At 40.8% G+C, this 22,690-nt stretch overlaps 1 protein-coding gene across 2 annotated transcripts in view; it reads right to left on the reverse strand.

The window, feature by feature from the left end:
* Positions 1 to 1,410: 1,410 nt before the first annotated feature.
* Positions 1,411 to 22,690, reverse strand: part of LOC117403513 (neuroendocrine convertase 1-like) — a 32,122-nt gene continuing 10,842 nt past the window's right edge. For both annotated transcript variants that reach the window (XM_058987816.1, XM_034928435.2), the window contains exons 4-14: positions 20,463 to 20,609; positions 18,866 to 18,942; positions 14,855 to 14,943; positions 12,842 to 13,014; positions 11,992 to 12,204; positions 11,313 to 11,413; positions 10,542 to 10,775; positions 6,210 to 6,367; positions 4,867 to 5,000; positions 4,602 to 4,760; positions 1,411 to 4,234 (exon numbers count right to left, since the gene is read on the reverse strand). In XM_058987816.1, coding sequence (XP_058843799.1) covers positions 3,881 to 4,234; positions 4,602 to 4,760; positions 4,867 to 5,000; positions 6,210 to 6,367; positions 10,542 to 10,775; positions 11,313 to 11,413; positions 11,992 to 12,204; positions 12,842 to 13,014; positions 14,855 to 14,943; positions 18,866 to 18,942; positions 20,463 to 20,609 — 1,839 coding nt within the window. In that variant the 3' untranslated portion in view covers positions 1,411 to 3,880. The remainder of the gene's footprint in view (positions 4,235 to 4,601; positions 4,761 to 4,866; positions 5,001 to 6,209; positions 6,368 to 10,541; positions 10,776 to 11,312; positions 11,414 to 11,991; positions 12,205 to 12,841; positions 13,015 to 14,854; positions 14,944 to 18,865; positions 18,943 to 20,462; positions 20,610 to 22,690) is intronic.

Here is a 22,690-nt window from a genome sequence, read left to right on the forward strand (position 1 = left end):
GCTATTCCACTGCCGACCGCTGACGGGAGTTCCCAGGGGTCAGCGCACAATTGGCCGAGCGCCGCCCGGAGAGGGGGGTGCGGTTAGGTCGGCCAGGGTGTCCTCGGCTCACCGCGCACCAGCGACCCCTGTAGTCTGGCCGGGCACCAGAGCTGCGTTGTCCTCCGACACTGTAGCTCTGAGATGGCTGCATGGCGGGCCTGCAGTGTGTAAAACAAGTGGTTGGCTGACGGCACACGCTTCGGAGGACAGTGTGTGTTCATCTTCGCTGCTCCCGAGTGGGGGATGGTAGCGGTGAGCTGAGCCTAAAAATAATTGGCTATACGAAATTGGGGAGAAAATGATAAAAACAATTGGCTTCCCCAAGGTGTGCATCCAGCATAGCACAGGCAGCTGCAGAACACATTTCCCAAGGTGCACCCCAGCATAGCACAGGCGGCTGCAGAACACATTTCCCAAGGTGCACCCCAGCATAGCACAGGCGGCTGCAGAACATAATTCCCAAGGTATGCATCCAGCATAGCACAAGCGGCTGCAGTACACATTTCCCAAGGTGCACATCCAGCATTGCACAGGCGGCTGCAGTACACATTTTCCAAGATGTGCATCCAGCATAGCACGGGCAACTGCAGAACACATTTCCCAAGGTATGCATCCAGCATAGCTCAGGCGGCTGCAGTACACATTTCCCAATTGCTCTAGTCTACCTCATGTGATTTTTGGAGATTTCTGGAGATTATGAAAGGGCAGCAGTGTGGAGTAGTGGTTAGGGCTCTGGACTCTTGAGCGGAGGGTTGTGGGTTCAATCCCAGGTGGGGGACACTGCTGCTGTACCCTTGAGCAAGGTACTTTACCTAGATTGCTCCAGTAAAAACCCAACTGTATAAATGGGTAATTGTATGTAAAAAATAATGTGATATCTTGTAACAATTGTAAGTCACCCTGGATAAGGGCGTCGGCTAAGAAATAAATAATAATAATAATAAAAATGAACGGGGCATTCCAGCTCATGTGGACCTATTTGTGTGAAGGGGTTTTGTACCATTTGATACAGAACCCACATGCAATGTTGAAAGAGGTTCCTGTGTGGTTATTGCCTCCCATAGTGGGAACTGGGAATGTGTCTGAAGTCTACAAAAATACCACTTTGCTGTTTTGATCTGAATGTCGTTGATGATAAATCATGTGAGTATCATGGTAAAGTTTGTTTCAAAGGCTTTCAAACAAAAAAATAATACATGGATCAAATATATTGATGTACAGTAAGAGGTCAAGCAGCCTGCTTTGGCCCATCTCGCCTTCAACATCTACTTCTGTCATGAACCGGCTGCTTCCTCTATTCACTGACATGCTCAAGCAGTAACATGCTTTGACCTCTTCCCTTAACAGAATATGCAAGACCACACAGTATGGATTCTGCAACATATTTCACATGCTGTATTAGACTTAAGAGACAGATCATACTAATCAGAAAGAACTGGGAATATTAACATCACATACAGTACTTAAAAAAATCAAAACCACTACGATGCTCAAACAACACAGCATCCTTATTTAAAAAAAAGCCACACGATTTTATTGGAGAATGCTTGCTTAGGAATTGGAAGATACACTGGGTTCCTGATCTTTGATATATACTGTATTTTTTTCTTTTTGTTTGTTTTTTTGTTTTTCATAAGGTTGTGCTGTTTGTTTCAGGTATACAGTACTATAAATAAGTAAAGAAAATATATTTTGAAAATATCATTTCGAAGATTTTTATGCATTCACATTTTTTTTTCCACAGAAAAATCACAGGAGGCACTAAGATGACAACAATAAAAATACTCTACTCAATACATCAAGTTTACGGGTTGAAAATATTTACCTGCCACAGGTCTGTCCCAGGATACAGAGCATGCCCAAATAAAGTGGTCATCGTTTTAGGATCTTGAAACCAACTGAGGACCTAATCTCTTTCTTGTTAAATGACATTGAGTATACACTTCAAACTACAGTACAATAACTTCATAGCAGTTACATTGAACTTAACACTATAACGACAATGTTCTCAGAACAATCAATACTCTGTTAGATGGCATTTTGGATAAACAAGGTTATGTGTATAATAATATATGTATTTATTATATTTTGAATTTATAAATTGAATAGTAACTAATGTATATTTACCAGCTTTAGAACACCAGGCTCTAACTCTAAAATACAAATCCTACACTCATATGTACTTTTTGTTTAATCAGGCAGCAGATTGCCATAACAATCTCCAGCAGTAATTGCACCTGCAAGCTGAGCTGTCTTCTATGAGATTATAATGGGAGATGAAACTTCCAGGGTGCTGAATCATTATGGAACTAACAACTAATCCCTGTCTTGAGTCATTAAATAAGGTGTCAAACTTTTCTCAACCCCTGAAAAAGGTTTGGAGCTTCTCAAAAAAGTATTCATGCGGTTTATGGTCAGCTAATAGAATTTTGTTGTTTTGCAAATATTTATACAAACATTACCAAAGACAATAAACAACAAGTGTATGCATATTAGACAACCCAGACTTGGAAGAGGGAACCTTTGTTAAAGGAGTGCTAACTAACACTTTGTCATCTCTTATTAGCTTTATTTACATTGTCACTGGTCTGCCTTTTTTGCGCTGAGAGTCTTTAAGTTGCGTTTTTTATGTTAACTCAAGATACGCACATATTTCACTGTAGATAAATTGCAATCATGTATGTCACATGATCTGATTGCAGCGAGACCTTTATATTGAGTTTATTCCACAACATGTGAATCAATTATGAACCCAGGAAGCATTAGCATCTAGCGTTGTTTAGCATCTGCATAGTCCAAATTAAAATACAAAATACGACCAAAGAACCAAAATATCTTCAACAGAAGAAAAAAGGGAGACAGTGATAATCCGCTAATTAGAGGAAAGAATTTGATTTTTTTTTAGAGCCCAAGTGAGTTGTGACAGTAAGCTACCCCATTAAACATAATGTAAAATGAATGAACCTGCGTCGGAAATCAAAGTTATGTATGTCTTCACAGCACACCAGGAAAGACAGAATAAGATCAGGGATTTATCTTATTGGAAAATCATAAATACGACTTATTTGCTATTCCACATCAGTAGCATTTGAATGTGTATTTTCTACAGGGAGTTGGTACTTGCAAAGCTCCAGATGTATCTCTCGTACCACTTTGATTGACACAATCACCTAATTGCACTTCCGAAGAAACCACATAATGAAATCACGCCGTACCGTAATTACATTCTACATCAATGACTTTATCACTTAATTGAATTCTGAGGCAGCGTAACTACATCCTGACTCAGGTAATTATAACCCCGAGTCTGTGCATTCAAGCACACACAGTAACTACTGGTACGCAGCTACACACTTGGGCAATGATATCAGGATGAAGGTATAGCATTAGACAAGGTTAGAATAACTCAGTTGTCTACCAATGGCTCACATAAAAAGCTGGGTTTGAAACCCGGGAGATATCTTTTTATTTCAGGTATTGTGGTTGGAGTCTATTGTGAGGGAATTTGAAAAATGAAAAACAAGCCTTATCAAACTTTACCTCATGAAATTCACTTGATTTTAATACAAACAATCAACAAACGACTGTAGCCTTGTCAGGAACGCAATGAAATACTTTCTGTACGTTACTGACAGACAGTTTAGTTTCGTATTAGATTTCAAACATAATGGGCTACGAGCCAGCTCCACACTCCAGATTCAGAACATTGACTCTGCTGTGTGACGCTGGCTATGCAGCTCAATACTCTCTTTTGTTGATACTGTATATTAAATAACTAAAACTCAGAATTAACCCTGAATGGAGCTCTGGCAGGTGATTATTTTCAACACATGGACGCCTATTGGTTGTCTTGGGCAAGGATGTCAAAGAAGGCCTGCAGCAGTCTATCATCCCTGTGCCTGTAGGGCTTGTTGTTGTAAAACGCGTCGCTGTAATCGTTGTACAGGTTGTCCTCGGAGTCCTGCTGCTGGGAATACTTGTTTAGTTTGTCAAGCGCTTGGTAGAAGTTGTGATATGGGATGCGGAACTGCTCGTTGTTGTGGCTCTCGCTTTGGGCAGTCTGTTTGTTGAAGGCGCTCTGCAGCAGCCTCATCAGGGCTTCCGAGGGTGCCCTCTCCTCCACCTTGACATCGGCAGTTGTGTCCTCCCGGTGTTTCTCATTCAAGGTCTCACTGTCTTCTGTGGCGTCCTCCTGAAGCCAAACAGAACAGCCGTGGTTAGAGCCAGGCATGACACATGAGAAAATAAGGAGCTGATTTGATCAAACTGTGTCTCAACATGCACTTTGCCAAGATAAGCCACAGCTGGATTTTTGTAGAGCATTTTACAGGACAGGAATCAAAATTCACCTATAAGTGGTTATCCTGGGATCACCAGGTGGTTGATGCAATCCAGGGAGTTAACCTGGCATGGAAAAAAACAACAGCTGTGGCTTATCCTGGTGAGGTATATATTGATCTAATCAATATGTGTGATGTCATCAAAGTAATGATAGAGCAAGAAAGGAAAAGTCTTTAAAGCCATGTCAAACATTCCTTTTGTTGTCCTGTAAAACATACCTCTGAGTCACCCATTTTCTCCACTCCTCTCCTGTCATTCTGCACAGCGTTGTAAGGGGTGTAAACCCGTGGCTTCTGCATGTGATCCGGCATCGTGGACGTCCCGTGTAAGATCAGCTTCCAGTTCACAATCCTGCCCTCATTCTCCATTCTTCCTGACTGGGAAAGAAGGAAAAGGAATTGAATTGTACGCCTCTGCAGCTCTGCATTATACTCGCTATCTGAAGCAAGGGTATTCATTTAAAAAGCGCCTGCTCTCACTTACCACATCGGTTATGCTTAATGTCCAGGTGCCTGTAGGATCCTCCCCCCAGGTGTGCACTGACATGAAGTCCCAGTTCTTGAAGCCGTTGGAAGAGGTGTCCCTCTCCCTCTCTGCCAGCAGAACTGTGCTTGTACCTGGCAGAAGGAAAACAGATGCTTATGAGAGGGAGGCATAGGCTTAAAGCCCATTGCATGACTACCGTCTTTACACTCAAACACTGAAAACCCCTTTAACCTCTGCCTCCCCCACCTACTTAAGCTCAAAGCCAGCTAAAGGCAGATTACAGAAGATGTTGACCTCAATTTTGGAGAAACAGAACTGAAGCTTAATGAAGTGTTCAATAATAAATCATTCCAATAACCCATTTACCCCTGGAATTGTCTATTAAAGACACCCCCAGAGTGCTCCCTGCACTGGTTTTGACAATGCACACTGGTCTAATAAAAACTCCTGCAACTAACACATGGTGTCATTCATCTAAATGCATTAGATTTGGAAGATTATTATACTTAGGGGGGACGGGACGGGACAGTATGTCAAACTTGTTAGAGGCCAATGGCTTAACCAGCAAACTTACACCCTGTCCACACTACATAACTAGATCTCGAGAACCGTACTCAAAAACGTTTCAATTAATCCAGCTCAAAGCGTCCACACTAAAGTACCATTTTGTGTTTAGTCGGGCTCAATGCATACAAATAGTCCAGTTACAGTTCCTAGCAGTGCAGTGGACTGTGGGACTTAATATGACATTATCCCAGCATGTCTGTTTACAACCTTGCAAATATGGAGGCCGTGCCCACGGAAGACATAGGGCTTCTTGGCATGAACGTTATGGTTTTGTTTCTTAAAAACACAAGGCACATTTTATCATAATGTGTATGTTTTGTTTTGAAAATTCTCCTTGACCGATTTCATCGCTCCAGATATCAATGTGCCTTGAATTCAGCATCTGATCATGTCGCTCCATGAGTCACCATTTTACAACAAGCCTCAGAAATTGTATACGGTACAGCAGTATTGACAGTCGTTCTCAACTCCTTCAGCCGCCTGTTCTGAGGACTGTGTTTGTAAAGTCCATGTGCCAATACATATCAGAAAGCATTTTGGGATATTGGAGGATGCAGAAAAAATGTAGTTTGGTATTACAGCGTCCACACTTCTGACAAACCATACTACCTGATGTGATCTAATTTAGAACCGGACTCGAGACTGCCACCTGAGGTGATCTCGAGTCTGGTTCTAATACGGTTTAAAGGCATAGTGTGGACACAGCCTTAAACAAGGTTATTGAATGTATTGCCTAGCAACCATGACCATGGCAACAGAGCTATGCCCATTACCTGAAGGGGATGTCAGAGTAATGTGAAGGTCTCCTCTCCGTGTGTATTCAATGCTGGACTCCAGCTGAACATGCTCCAGGGATTTAATGACATTTTCTTGGCCAGCACAAGCTTTCGTGGGGATTTCGATGATGATTTCGCCAGCAGCTTTCAAAGCCCTGCAAAACAAATAAATAAATATATTATGACAAAAGACGCTTCAAGCATTTGGGTTAATCTCTTCCTGTGAATTACCAGATTTCCTCAGGATTCAAGTTAGAAGCCATGTTGTGGTAATTCAAAAAGGTTTAAGATGCATTTTAGCCATGAAGTATGTCACATATTACAAATGAGCATTGTGTCAAGAGGTAGTGCATCGAGACACACACACACACACACACACACACACACACACACAAAAGATCTCTTAGTAGCACCTGTTGCAAGAGTCAATCAGTCAACAAATACCTTTTCTATACTACTTTCAATTAACACCCATTAACTTCATTGACAATCACATTCTTATAAGTACAGTAAAACTCTGATTACCTGAACCCCGCTTATCCAAGCACCTCTTTTATCTGAACAGCCCCTTGTTAACCTGTCCTGTTGTGTGCTGTGCTCTTCTAAAGGAGCCCTCCATTCCTGGTATTCACAGAACAGCACAGGACTGCAGGTTATACATTTAAAGGGGTGATTGGGAAAGCCATGTACAGCATTGCATAATTGGTGGCAATTAGTTCTAATAATATAAGTTTTACTGTAGTATACAGAGGACCTGTGTGCAGTTCATACTGACTGAGAGCCTGTATTGGACGTCAGCTGCTTCAGTGGCTAGTTAATGAATAATGTAGTGGAATTGCAGTCGAAATGTTAACAGTTTCTGGTGTCAAGTTATGGCCAGGGCTGTATTTTTTTCACGGTAAAAAATTGCTTATTTCACGACACTTTGCGGTCTAAAAATAGATATTTCGCGATTAAACATATTATTTATTAAAACAGAAAAAAATGGCCTGTCAGATTAAAAATCTAATATTTCTCTTTACACTTGTTATACAACATATGTTCTCAAATACTGACTTGAACAACAGTAAATGCTAAATTCCAGAATATGTTGTTTTTATGTTCACCTTTTTATGACATTCTGTTTTCAACAATTTATAAAACAAAAAAATAAATAAAAATAAAAATGAAAAAAAAAGTCACCCGCCACGTGAAATGTCCTCTTCTTGTCCTGGACAGAGTGATCTTTAGCAGAAATACTTCCACTCTTTAATGCAGCTGGTGTCTTTTTTGTTGAAGACATTTTAAAAAATCATGCAGCTCTATGCAATGCCAGGCTCCTAAATGTGACAGGTAGCGTGTAATCCTGTAATCCACGATAACCATGTAAAATATAGAACCTCAGTTATGGCTATGCAAAATGTGTGCTGGCTGTCTAGGGCCAGGTCTTAGTCCACATGAACACAGGAAACTGTCACCCAAGTCAAACTGTCTATGTTCAAAAGTGCGCAATTCCACATCTTAGCTGTACCAAAACAGAACAGAATTATGTAATAACAACAACCCATTTAGAATGGAAAAACATGGACAGGAATAGTACACCACATAACGAACAGAACATAAAAAAATATTTGTTATATTTATTCTGTAGGGAAGCTTTTTCCTCAAAAACAATTTCTTGTTCAACTTTTTCTCAATAAACCGCTTCTTGTTTTAAAGGAGCGTGTTTGGGGTTAATCCATAAGAACTATTAAACAGATGGCTGGAAATTAAATCTATTTTTGTGTATTGAATTAGTAAACAAACCAGTGGGTCTCCTGGAACTAAATCAATGCAAACAAATGTAGTGACATTAATGATCACACTTTAATTATTTAATCATTCATTTTTGACCTACCAAGCGCTCTGGGCAACAGCGGTTGGTAAATATTGTGCCAGTTAGTTAGTGATGTGAGTGAGGCTCTTAATTAGGAGGTTGGGCTTGCAGTATACATTAACTACAAGGGTGGCATCCATCTGCAAACAAAACTACTATTGCAATAAGCTTCATTTTCTATATAACATTTACTTTGTATAATCTGTGTGTGTGTGTGTGTTTTACATGTTGGAATAATCTTTATTTTCTATATAACATTTACTTTGTATAACTTGTGTGTATCTGTTTGAAAGCACATTGTTAATCCTCTGCTTTGTAGATCCAGTTTGGGGTGGTCCTGTGTGCTGAGAATGTGTTTACATTTGGGGGGAGGGAGTTAGGTATGTGTAACTTGCAGAGAAGCCAGACAGGCTGTGGAAAAGAAGAGGCATGTCAGCCCCTGAAGGTAACCACACCCAAACAGCATCCACAACCAAACAGCATCCACACCCAAACAGCATCCACACCCAAACAGCATCCACACCCAAACAGTATCCACACCCAAACAGCATCCACACCCAAACAGCATCCACACCCAAACAGCATCCACACCCAAACACCATCCACACCCAAACAGCATCCACACCCAAACAGCATCCACACCCAAACACCATCCACACCCAAACAGCATCCACACCCAAACAGCATCCACACCCAAACAGCATCCACACCCAAACAGCATCCATACCCAAACAGCATCCACACCCAAACAGCATCCACACCCAAACAGCATCCACACCCAAACAGCATCCACACCCAAACACCATCCACACCCAAACAGCATCCATACCCAAACACCATCCTCACCCAAACAGCATCCACACCCAAACAGCATCCACACCCAAACAGCATCCACACCCAAACAGCATCCATACCCAAACAGCATCCACACCCAAACAGCATCCACACCCAAACAGCATCCACACCCAAACAGTATCCACACCCAAACACCATCCACACCCAAATAGCATCCACACCCAAACACCATCCATACCCAAACAGCATCCACACCCAAACAGCATTCTCACCCAGCAGCAGCATAGGGACTCCTGGCTTGTATAGATCCTATAGGAGTAGAGGTGAGTTCATTGCGTTTCCTTGCAACTAAAAGCATCATTTTAATTTGGCAGGGGGTTCATCCAGACATGGGAAATATTACTTTCATTCTATATTAGGCTATCAATTTATAAACTAATATGTTTATAAGTTGTTGCAATTATATACATTATATACAATTAATATTAATAAATGATGAAAAAGGCCATGAAGCTTACACCAAGTGAAGGTCTATTTCCTTTTGGTATAGTGATATATTGCTATTTAATCTTAATAATGTTATGATTGTAATCTAATGTGTCCTGGTAGAATGTAATTTGATGAATGTTGAATTACTGTTTACAATACTTTTAGTAGTGCTGCATATCAATTTGAATAAAAACATACATATATCAAAATGCAATAATTATTACAGAGAATAAGAACGAATGATCATATTAATAAAAATCCAACACTACCAGCTGCAGACCAGAAAGTGATCAGCCTGTCTGTGTCAGGATACCCTGCTTCAATGAGAACATTCACTTTTTTTTACCTGATAACATTTGTCCTCGCGTGTTATTATTTAGTTCCCAAAGGAAAAGACAAGTAACACTAGCACAAAGATGCCTGTTCCTATACATATCAGTCCTGACCTGAAGGAGCATCCTTCCAATCCAGTCCTAGGTCAAAGAATGCTAAAGATGCTGAATTATGCCATGGTTTTAATGAAGTGACCTGTCTGCTGAGGTGTAATGTATTCCACATGACCTGAGCTGGTTTAGAACCTGTAAAAGTGAAAGGCCAAGTTTCAAATAACTGACTACGCCAATTGGCCGCTTCTTATTCCTCTTATATAAGTGCGAGCAGCTGGGTCTCCACAGAGAGAAGGGTCTGCTAAATACTGTACTATTATTTCGAGCTTTTAAATCTTTCTCCCCCTGTCTCTGTGGAGGAGGGATTTTATCTGAGAAGAGCACATTTCTCTTCTCAGATTTATATGACAATCCCAACATCCATTTCCATGGCTACAGAGACTAGGAGAGTAAATAGAACCTACGTTGTTTGTTTATATTTCTGAATCATGCAATCTACAGTAATGTTGAAAGGAAAGGTAGTAATCAAGATAAGAGTGATAACAGATTTGAAGAGCTGATACTGTTTATTACATTAACTATGATATACAATCAACTGTATGTAATCTTTGACTTTGCAAAAATATCATGGCCAGAGATTGTCTACCCCTGTGTAATAGATGTCTCTCACACACTACCCTCCAACATGTACCAGGTCCCAGGTTGATAGTGTATATGCAATATGTTTATACAGACACTTTGTGCTAAGCATGGACAGTCAACAAATCAATCAACCTACAAAACTATAAACTAAGAGGGACTTACCTGGGTTCAAAGGTCTCGTCTTTGACAATGCACTGCTTCTTCTCTGGCACGTGCTTCCAGACTTTGGGATCAGCCAGGTCGACCAGCGCTTTAGCGTTGAGAAGGCCGAACCCAAACCTGCTATTGACCATTAGCCCCGCCCCGTTCTTCTTCCAGCCTTGATTGCTGGCCAGAGGGTCATACTCCGATGTCCAGACCACCAAGTGCTGCAGATCCCTCCAGGTGAGGCTGGGGCTGTCAGGCAAACACAGAGACCACACATGAGTGGGTCTGCTGGGTCAGGCAAGGAAGCACCTTCACTGCTTGCCTTGAACAATGCAGTCTAACAGTAGGCATGTTATGCCCATAAACTATAGGAAATATTACTGACTGGAGTTACTACATAATGTATTTGTGTATTTGGTCATGTAGTCTAAGATAAGGGCTAATTGGGGTCTGTAAGGGGCAGCAGTGTGGAGTAGTGGTTAGGGCTCTGGACTCTTGACCGGAGGGTTGTGGGTTCAATCCCCAGTAGGGGACACTGCTGTTGTACCCTTGAGCAAGGTACTTTACCTAAATTGCTCCAGTAATAACCCAACTGTATAAATGGGTAATTGTATGTAAAAATAATGTGAGATCTGTAAAATGTGAAATAATGTATAATGTGATATGTTGTAACAATTGTAAGTCGCCCTGGATAAGGGCGTCTGCTAAGAAATAAATAATAATAATAATAAATGTAAGACCTGACAATGAAGTTTTAGATAGCCTTGAAAGTTACGAGAGCCTTACTTTTGTTCGAGGGCGAGGGCGAAAATCCCTGCAGCCAATGGCGCTGAGGCAGAGGTTCCAGTGTGGGTCTCCGTGCATTCGTTGTGAAGGTCTGCACTGGTCTGGAAATACAAAACAGCAGAGTATGTATTTAGAAGAATTGCAAACTGTGGACTCAATATAGCAATTTAAGGACCACAGCAAACCAACGAGAGAATCAACATTGTTTTTTATTTTTTGCAACTCTAGTAAATCTTCGCTACACACAATAATAATGGTCTCATATGGCAAGCTCTTACTGTGTAGACCAGGCTTGAGCAAAGGTTCCTGACGGTGCCACAATCGCGCTGATCCCCAGAATGCACAAAGAAATCCAGCAAGGATTAAACCAAGCACACCTGACCGGGGAAAGTGTGTTTTGCTTTCTTTCTACTACAATCGCTAACGAAAGCCTTTTTCCAATTTAAACATTAAAAAAAATTAATAAATAATAATAATTCCAGCCAACTACCCATCTCCTTTGTTTCAATAGCTTTTATTTTTGTTTACGACTGTAAGTCGCCCTGGATAAGGGTGTCTGCTAAGAAATAAATAATAATAATAATAATAATAATAATAATAATAATAATAATAATAATAATAATAATAATGACTGTGGAATTGACTGAGGAGTGAATTTCAAACAGAGGCACAGACTCACAATCCTCTGGTCAGTGTAGTCTCCGCTGCTGTAGGCTGTAGCCAGCGTTGAGGAGCACTTCTCTGCGTACCAGGGAGACAGGCCCTGCTGTGAAGCACTGCTGATGGAGATGGTGTAGAGGCTGTCTGTGTAGCCGTCACAGTCACAGTTGTCCCCCTGACGACCCCCGTTCCCAGACGCCCACACAAAGATGGAGCCTTTTCCACCACGGCCCTACAGAATAATAAACCCAGAAAGATTTATTTACAAAAGTACACACAACCCCTTAGAACTCACTTACCTGCAAAGTAATCCTCAGTTAGGTATGTTTCCTTTTTATTGCAAAATATGTTTTATGCACAGTATGTACAGTATATTGCTCAAGCGTTAACTCTGAATCTCAGACAAGGGGGTCTACAAGAAAATAGGAACGTAAGAAATGTTGGGGATGAGAAAAGGCGTTTCAGAACCCCCTGGATCGTCTCCCCATAGCTCATCCCTTCCTTGCACACCATTCGCCCCAACTTAGTGAATATACTTTTATAGTTTAACCTCACTTTAAATCACAGGGGAACTACAGAATACTTTAAATGGAACCACAGACCATTTTCATAGAGAAATATCATGCTCTATCATGCACTAGAGGACAATGTAATAACCAGTGTACTTATGCAACCCTGTGTTTCTGCTGAACATCTGGCTGGATCCATGTGCAGTGAGAGAGAACACAACCACATGAACTCCATCTACACCCAGAACTCTGAAGAGCCCTCATCCCAAAAGGTATTTAATTTCAAGGCATTAAGAAAATACAGATGACACAGATAAAGAGTTGCAATCCAGTAATCATCGAATCCAGTTCCCCACTAACCTTCTGAATGCCGTATTCAAAGGCCTTCTGTGCGAGCCGTCCAGGCCCCTCCACAGTTTTGCCGTCGTCGTTGGGGCCCCAGCTGGCACTGTAGATGTCCACATGATCCGGGTGGAACCCAATGGAGCTGGCCTCAATGGCGTCTGTCACTATCCCGTCCAGCATCCTAATCCCTGATTGAAACACCATGAACTTGGTGAGGGACTCACAAATAAGCCACAAGTCATTTATGTAATGTATGCATTCAACATTTTGAAACGTCTGTGTGGGACACTGGATGAAGGGACAAAAGGCATGTAACCATGATATTTGTGCTCATTTTAAGTGTTTTCAGTCTGTCACCCTGCAGCAGTCTATCCCCTTGCATGCCTGCCCCTCCGGCGTGTTAATTCAAATTCTTAACAGACATTCCTTGCTTGGCAATTCGTCATTAGGGGCTCTTCAGTATAGGAAGAAGAATCAATTCTCAATCTTGGCTACAGAAGACCTTACAACAAACCATTTTAACTTGTTTTCATGGAATCCAGCAAAATAAAATAATGACTTATTTTACATTGAAACCATTTAGTGACAACATTGCATTCTGAAATGAAAAGATACTGTAACATTTCAAAAAATAGCCCTGGTTATAGATGGTAACAACAGTATCATAATAGACACCCAGGATAATGTAGGCAAGCTATGATTTTCATTTGTTACGTAACTCTTTCTGCACTACTTTACAAGGGCTAGGATTACATTTTCTGCTAGCCTTAGTTGTGTTGAAAACAAGTTACATATCCCAGAAAAAGAAAAAAAAACATTTGCTCTTAAAGTAATTTAACAGGAAAAGGAAAAAAATGAAACGGGTGTAATTACAGAAAGTCTGGATATGCAGAGATTGCCTGGCCTTAAATTAAATAAGACACGCCTTATCATTACAGCCCAGTGGAAAATATGGCCCATTATCACTAATATTATTAATGTACTGTGGACCTTTCATGGTGTTTTCTTTATTGCTGGGTGATTAAACACTGCCTTTGATCTTTGCTGAAGCTGTACTCAGTATACGGTGGCTGGGAGCTTACAGCAGGTGTTCAGCTCATTGGACCTAATGATCCAGGAACAGAATTGAGCCACTTTCCAGTCAGACAGCTTTCTCCAAATGGCTCCACTGCTCTGACTTTCCCCATTAAAATAAGCAGCTTGCCTGCCAGGAAACGCCAATACCCCAACAGCAAGAGTAAACACAGCACGCTTTGTGAGCACGGAAAAGGCTGTCTTATTCATTCATTATTGCACTAGAGTACAGCATAGGTCTAGAGATAACTGTTAACCACATTAAGATACTACTTAGTAAAACTGCTCAGACCATTTGCTGGAAATGCTTCTAACTTTCACTTTCCATACTGGCTTGAATAAAGTGTCTCTCTAGCTCTCTCTAAGCTGACACACACTGTAGTGTTAGTGAACGTGCACTGTATGCACATAGGGTCAGGGTTAGTCTCACACCCAAACATCAATGTGACGATCTCAGATGATCCTACCTCTGTGCCGATATAGTTTCGGTCATTGTCTCTGGTACTACCCTGGCTAAACTCCAGTTGATATAACGTTCCTTCCTCTGTACCACACTTTTTTGTTTTTTACAAGCACAAGCCTGGAAAATAGAAGACTATTTATTATATCTTTCTAGTTTTTACCACACAAATAGCTACATTTCCTAATAAAAACCTGTGCATGCACAGTAGCTCTAAAGATGTAAGCACTAGGGGTTCCCAACATAAAGGTCTTGAGCACATATAATGTTTTTCATATCATGGAATACATTTGCTTCAAATATCAGAGTGCTTGCTGGGTTCATAAATCTGAACTTCTGCCTCCCTTCATGTCAAACACTCAATCATAAAATCTGAATAACAAATAAGTTTATCTGGTTTTAATCCGATTTTTGACAACCAGGACTAAGCAGGGGTAAACCACCATGGCAATGAAATGGGAAAAAAAGGTAAATTAGAAAAAGGCCCACTTTACCTCCTACTTTTGAGTTGTAAGCCACCCCTACTCCACACTTATTGTTATCCGCCTGCATCGCGATCTCTCCTGCACACCGGGTGCCGTGCCTGAAACCAACCAGAACAAAACCCTGTCAGGACTTGTTCAACATTCATACTGTCAGGGCAATTGCTATCCATGACAATTTACCTTAGAAGGACATACCACTGATTCCCAATTCTGGCCCTGAATTCCTGTCCAGATATTATTTTTAACCAGGTCCTACATCAGTTAATTAAACTGGCTAAGGTTTAATTCAATAATTTAGGACTTGATTGGAATGGATCTTGAGGGATATAGTTGAGAACCACTGCTACACATAGATCTTTACACTTTTTTGCAACTGAAATTACTTTTGCACACCTCATTGTGGTCATTTCTCAAACTCACTTCAGAAATGCAGCTTTCACAAGGGTGACATTAGTTAGTAAGTCTGGTAAATGACGATCTAAGAAGAAACAACAACAGAGAATGACAGGGAACACGCACAGCAGAATATTAAATAAGAGGTCAAGTACCTTCAAATATCACATTTTATTAGAATTACAGTCAAGTTTTGTTGCTCCTCCAATATTGAATCAGAATGCACCTGGCATTATCTGAGCCTGTAGAATCCAGTTGCTGGTACCTTTTGAGGAATTCCTGATTCCAAAGAAATTATGCCGTGACCTTTTAATTCTGCAGAGTTGAAAGGTGGCTGCCCCATGTGATTAATAGTCTCTCACAACCAGCCCTAGCCTCTCCATTCATTAGGCTGAAACACCAAGCCTTTACAAAACCTATACTAGTATCATCATTGTGAAATCTACTGGACAGCTGTCACTGAATAACAGACAAAAGTTGGTTTCAAATTCTGTTCAAATGACGAGTTAATGGATCAAAATGCTGATCAGTGTGGACCACTGATTAATTGTGGGGTTAATGGAACCTGTACTGGGGAGACTTCACTGATTTCCATGGATGTCATTTCCTTAGCATTGTCTGAGTACATTTGCTCCCTTTGATGTAGTTTTGTTTATGGGAGATCTACAAGTGAAGTGTAGCCCTACTCAGTCACAAAAGCACTTCTTGATACTTCAAAGGGATGGGGCTCACAGATGTGTTTTTGGAGACTGGCAGAGCACGATGACATGACAAGAGGATATGTGTTCTGCTGAAATCATGAAAAGAGGTGCACGGATGTTGCATAACAACAATAGGATGAATCAGCCAATGACGCTAGATAGTTCAGAAGGTATGTTGAGCTATTTTTGAATAAGATATAATTAGATAGTGCAGTGCACAACAACCAGACCGAGAGTGACATTTCAGACCCTTCCACATGCCTTTTCATTATTATTATTAATTTCTTAGCAGGTGCTCTTATCCAGGGCGACTTACAATTGTTACAAGATATCACATTATTTTTACATACAATTACCCATTTATACAGTTGGGTTTTTACTGGAGCAATCTAGGTAAAGCACCTTGCTCAAGGGTACAGCAGCAGTGTCCCCACCAGGGATTGAACCCACAACCCTCCGGTCAAGAGCCCAGAGCCCTAACCACTACTCCACACTGCTGGCCTTTTCAGAGTGCGGCAAAAGCCTTCAGAGGATTTCATTAAGATGTTTTAAAGGCCACATTGTCACACTGACCGCGCAAAGGAATCCTAATGGGGTACTCCTACCCTGAAGACTGGTCATAGTGAGGCTGTCAGACACATTTAGCATCGACTTGTCACAGTGGCAGAGCCTGCATTACATTCTGTATTACTTTCTCCAATCAAACCCTACAGCTAAAGCAGCAGCTAGGACCTGGATGGGTTCAAGCATCTCTTTTTGACATGGTTTCTACAAGCACCAGCACATACACAGCAGTGTGCTGACCACTCAGACTGACTCAAACCTGTCCTTGCTGGGGCTAAAATGGCCGCAGACGTATCTTTATTAAATAATAAAACAAGACAATCAAAACAAAACACACAAAGGAAATGGGCACAGTGGCCAAAACAAAATAAACACTAACAAATAATCTTTTCTATAAAACGAGTACCTTGGTTCACTTACTGTAGCATTCGCTCTTTCTCTCTACTCCTCTACACTCTCCTCCCTCAATGAGCCTGGAGTGGGTCTTTTATTCTGTGGCTGGAGCCTTAATTACCCTTAAACAATTACCTTTTTAAGGCTCCAGCCACATTACCACGAGCTTCTCGGGACGGGGATTTAACCCCATCCACGCCAACTGCATTTTATAAGACAGGCTTTTTCGCCAGTCTCAAATAATAAACAATAACGTTGGACGGCTTTCAATTGTCCATACGCAAACACAATAATTATAATACAATACAAATAATACAAATGAAAATACATCCATATAATAAATAAATATCCACAAGGGGTGGGCACCCTGTCACAGGGTTCGGTTGTACATTTGGGCAATGCCCTCAAACTGAATAATCAGCAATTATGAACTGAAACAGACACCTAGGAATTACTGTATCCTTTTGCGTTGATACCCACAACCTCCTCACAATGTAAAAACTACTATAGCATTTATTGCACCACATTTACTATGAAAAATTCCTCCTTCCTGGATCTCTAATATAGCCTCCCACACACAGCAGTAACTGAATAATGTAATCTCTGATGGATTATATCCCAGACTTCCTATTACAAAGGAGAGAGAGAGAACAGACTCTCTGAATGTAGTGACTAAAAGCATTGCCCTGGCCGGTCATGCATTCTTCTTAGCTGCCGCTACTTTGGAAAAACAATGTGGCTCTGTGACAGCAGCTGCAGTAGATTGCATGTTTTTCTGTGGTGAAAGTGGATTACAGGGCTGCAGTACAGTGGTGTTGAGAGGAAATTATACTTGCTTATGCAGTGTAGTTGAAATAGCCACTGGAAGAAGACAGTAGGAGCACAGCCAAGCAGCCTGATTCTGAAAACAAGGCCCGAAGACGGCCCGGAAGGGTTTCATTTTGTCAAGGTTGTTGGCGCTTTGTACTGTATTGCAGAAAATGTTTCAAAGTTCATAGCAAATAAATGGAAAGTGAATGGAAAGAAAATACATTCCCAACACTCGTACATAGAGATAAAGCCTGTGCTGTATTTATGACTTCTGCATTACACCTAGACAGAGTGCAGTTCCTGTTAGATTAGCAGACTCCATGATATTTGCACTGGGTCACGTGTGCGACAGGCTGCTGTGCCTGCTGAAGACAGTGTTTGAAATCACGGCTGAAGTCTCACGTTGTACATTGGTCATTATTATAGGGCTGCTGCTACCTGACAACACTTTGCTGTCAGTACATGTGGAAAAATGGATAGTATGATTACTACAATCAGCACACTGATTGTGCTTTCAGACATGGTAAAGATACCAGGACAACAACTGGTTATACTGACAGGTATTACAGTGAGCAATGCTGCGTGAAGAAGCTGCATTCCTCATGCAACGGGTTCTCCACTGGGGGAGTCGTATTAAAGGTATTGCAAAGACAGAAAGCAGCAGCAAAGAAAACAAAACTAAATAAATAGAACTATCGGCAACTGAGTATTGGATTCATAGAGAATGACATTATATGCAAGTCTTGCTTTTAAACTGATTACCAGCCAACCATCTGGCATTGCGTTTCAAGTGTAATGGGCAGCGCGGTGTGATTCACTGCTGTTACGGAGTCGGTCCTGTCCCTTGGCGGTGAGATGAGATGAGGTTAAGATTGTGGTTAAGATGCTCGATTGTGCAACCAGCCTCCGCCCTGTTAAACATGCACTAAAGAAAATCCCCCAAAATACATTAGAGCCACTTTGGGTTATGTTTTAACTGCAGGGTGAGTTAATAGATGATGACTCTGTATTCCCATAATCCCAACGCCTGAATCAGCAAATGTGGTCAGTATGTTTTGTGTTTATGTATTCTCTCACCAGGAGTCATAAAAGGCAGCTTGAAGACATACATTACACCTTTCAGTTTGTTATTGAAGCGGTGAGGAGAAGTCTGACTTACTTGTTTTCATTGGTTGGGTCGTATCGTGGAAAGGGGTCTGGATCGTTGTCATTGAAATCGAAGCTTGCTTCTGGATCCTATGAAAATGGGAGGCGATAATGTAAAGAAGCAAGAGATACCTGTAATTGTGTAAGCGTTTACTTGACTTGGACTCTATGTACCATTCATAACACCTTCATGAAAGCTGCAAACTGTGAAACCCGATGTAACATTCATATAAATCTTCATAACATTTTCGACAAATATCTGGTCATAAAATCTTTCATTACAGTATTTCATAGATTTCAATACAGTAATCCATCGAGTATCCAACTGCGGTGGGACCAGAGTAAGGGCGGATATGTACAAAGTCGGATAAATTAATCCTGTTTTAAATACAATTACACGGCTGTAACAATGACTATATTCACACAATTATTGTTTGGAGATTCTATTTTTATTAGGGAGCTCTGGCGAACAGGATTTATTTACATATTTACATATCAAGTCAACAAACTGAACACACAGAGAATTGTGAGGGTCTGGAACCAACTCCCCAGTAATGTTGTTGAAGCTGACACCCTGGGATCCTTCAAGAAGCTGCTTGAAGAGATTCTGGGATCAATAAGCTACTAACAACCAAACGAGCAAGATGGGCCGAATGGCCTCCTCTCGTTTGTAAACTTTCTTATGTTCTTATGTTCTAACAGCTCACGTGACAATACAACACAGTGTATGAAAACTTTAGTAGGATCTGAACTAATCTTCTCTATTCAATAATAAACTAAAGTTGCTGAAGAGCTTGATCATGGCTGATAAACGGTTAGGGTGGATACGTGACGGGCGGATACACGACGGATTACTGTACTTAGAGAAAGTGTCAGAAATGCACCTGAAAAGCAGAATTTCATGTGGTTACAGCACATAGATTCAACATAGGGTCCAATTCAAATAAAGCAGCACTGATGATTCTATATAACAATCAATAATACATCTCTTTGGATGGAAGGCAAACACTGAACAGCGTCAACTGAGAAAGGGTTACATCAACCCCGACAGGAAATGTATTTTGCCTTTTATTTTATTCATGAGAACACAGTTAGACATATAGAAACAAAGCAAGGCAATGTCAGTGTGAGACAAACAATAATGACACTAATCTTCTGCCAATGACATATCTCCCTTGGGTTCCCATTTTTAAATGCATCTAGAGAGCCACTCATCCAGTTATTATGAAACCTGACAAGGACATTCTTTAGCACAACTTATTCGAGTATCAGAATCTGAGGATATATTCAGATGCCCTGTCTGTCTCTCTGTCTATATGACGTAATTTCATTTTTACATGTGAATGTTGTGGCTGTAAGTCATGGTGATCTTCTTTCCCATGTCAGTGATGGCACTGATTGAGTTTTTTACAGATGTGGCGAGTGATGACTATCATGTTTGTTTTATTGATCCTTGAATCTATACAGAGTGGAATGAGGTCTGCAAAAGAGAAGGTTTGTTATATTAAGGATGGATGCATTAGATCTGCCGCTGTTCAAATAAAATAGGGCCCTTATTAGTGTCGCCGATAGCACGGCTTCTGAAGATAATGCCCAGCACAAACTCTTACGTAGTTCCTGAAGATGTCAGTGTGGTTCCATTCCAGCCCATCGTCCAGCACAGTTATGACGACGCCTTTGCCTGTGATTCCCTTCTTCCACACTGGGATAACATGGAGGTCCAGTTTGGGCAGTGAGGGTGAGGTCCTTGTGTCTTGCTTCAATAAATCAAGAAAAGAGGAAGACACTTAATACATATTGGCTGGATAGCAAGCTTTCTATGATAATGGAGCAGATGTGACGAATGAACTGCAAACAACACAACAGGTTACCAGGGGCTGTTCAGATAACTAAGGTGTTTGTAAAATCAAGGTTCAGATAATTAAGGTTTTACTGTATACCCATTGTAGTAAATTGGTCAAAGCCTGACAGTTTTTTTTTAGCAATTTGAGAAAATGGCTAGTTTAGCAGATATTATTATTATTATTATTATTATTATTATTATTATTATTATTATTATTATTATTATTTATTTCTTAGCAGACACCCTTATCCAGGGTGACTCACAGTTGTTACAAAATATCACAGTACAAAATATCACAATACAAAATATCACGTTATAGATAAGAGCAGTTATAAAGTACAGTATGGAACAGAAAGTATGTTTTAATCTATAGTTAACAGCTGAATTTACACTATGTAGATTGAGCTCTGCTTCTGCTTAACAGCGTGGTGTAATTTGGAACAATGCGGTTTCTCTGGCAATTCTGTCATTCTGTGGTTGGATTTGAATGAGACCTGGTTAAAAAAAAAATATTCATGCAGCATCAGCAGCACAGAATATGAAAAGGCGATTCAATGCTAGATCTCTCAAACAACCTTTATCCAGCTGGGGCTTTTTAACCTGTGATGGAGATTTTTGAGCATGAGGCAATTAAATGAGCTCCCTGATAATTGAAAGCAGTGGGAGGAATTTTCAGAGGACCCGGGTGAATCACGACTGAGAAGAAAAACAATAGAAATATATCTGCAGAGAAGCACTGCAGCCTATGACTCACCGCAGCCCAGTACTATCAATCTGCTCCTTGTGTTTCCCACGCAAACCTTAACCTGCCATACAACGGGAAAGGTGTCAGATACGTGCAACAGAAAGATATGTCTCCTGGTTATCCATAGAGAGCAAGTATACTACTGGCATCTTAATATTAATATATAGAGAGGCTAGCAGAGGGCATAAATCGATAACAGTGCCATGCTTGTTTAGTTTACCAAGTGTGGCAAGAAGGCTAACAAGCATGGACCTACAAGCTTTGCTTTCCTTTAGGGCACAACTCTGGTCCTGAAGATCCGTTCCAGTAGAGGTCTTTATTCCAAGCAGGTCCTACATTAGTTCATTAGACCTTCTAAGGGTCAACTAACTAATGAAGTACCTGTTGGAATGCAAATGCAGACTGGAATGGATCTTCAGGGTAGGAGTTGTGCACCACTGCTTTCTGAGGAATTAGAGAGCGGGTGGTTTTTAGAAGAGTGCAGGAGGGTATCAGCACAGACCCAGGAAGGACCACACAGTAAAAGCTGCTAGTGAGTACAACTTATCTGTTGCTAATTTCACATGGGTCCAAATCTGTCACCAGAAATAAATACGATGCTTTCCAACCCTCTGGTCTATACCCACCCCACACCCCTCCCAGGGATGAAACATCTCTATGTGAAACACAGTAAGGTTCACCTTTTGGATGAGCAATGCAATGCCGCTTCTCTAGATTTCTCCATGACAACCCTTGAAGAACTGGAGTACATTTGATTAAATTCCACTCGCTCAAACTACTTGAGCACCCTCACTCAGCACCACCTCGTTACAAATCCTGCTGCAGATATATTATCTTTCATTTTTAATACTGAAGAGGCTTTTCTATAAATAAAGCATGAATAAATTATACAACCTGACTAAAGCGGGAAAGGAAGGTGGGGTAGTGAAGAGAAGAGGAAATAACAACATGCCAGCATCCAGATACATTCAACTGTGCCATCCTGGCGACAGTTTATAAAGGATTTCTGTAATATTGCCTTTTCTCTAAGTGTATGTGTGTGTTTAACAGCCCTGCGCTGTATTATTAAGCATTTATATAACTCTTGCAATATTCACAGTTGAATGTGCGTGTGGCAATGTGCCCTGCCCCTGTGTGCATATTATGTGTTGTAAGTTGCGTGCGTGTGTTAATGTTGGTGTATAGAGATTGGTACACGGGATATAAATGGGTCTGTGTTTCACGTGTATTTAAAAAGTGTAGATTTGTAT

Source organism: Acipenser ruthenus, chromosome 2 (assembly GCF_902713425.1).
Source record: "Acipenser ruthenus chromosome 2, fAciRut3.2 maternal haplotype, whole genome shotgun sequence".
NCBI lineage: Eukaryota > Metazoa > Chordata > Actinopteri > Acipenseriformes > Acipenseridae > Acipenser > Acipenser ruthenus.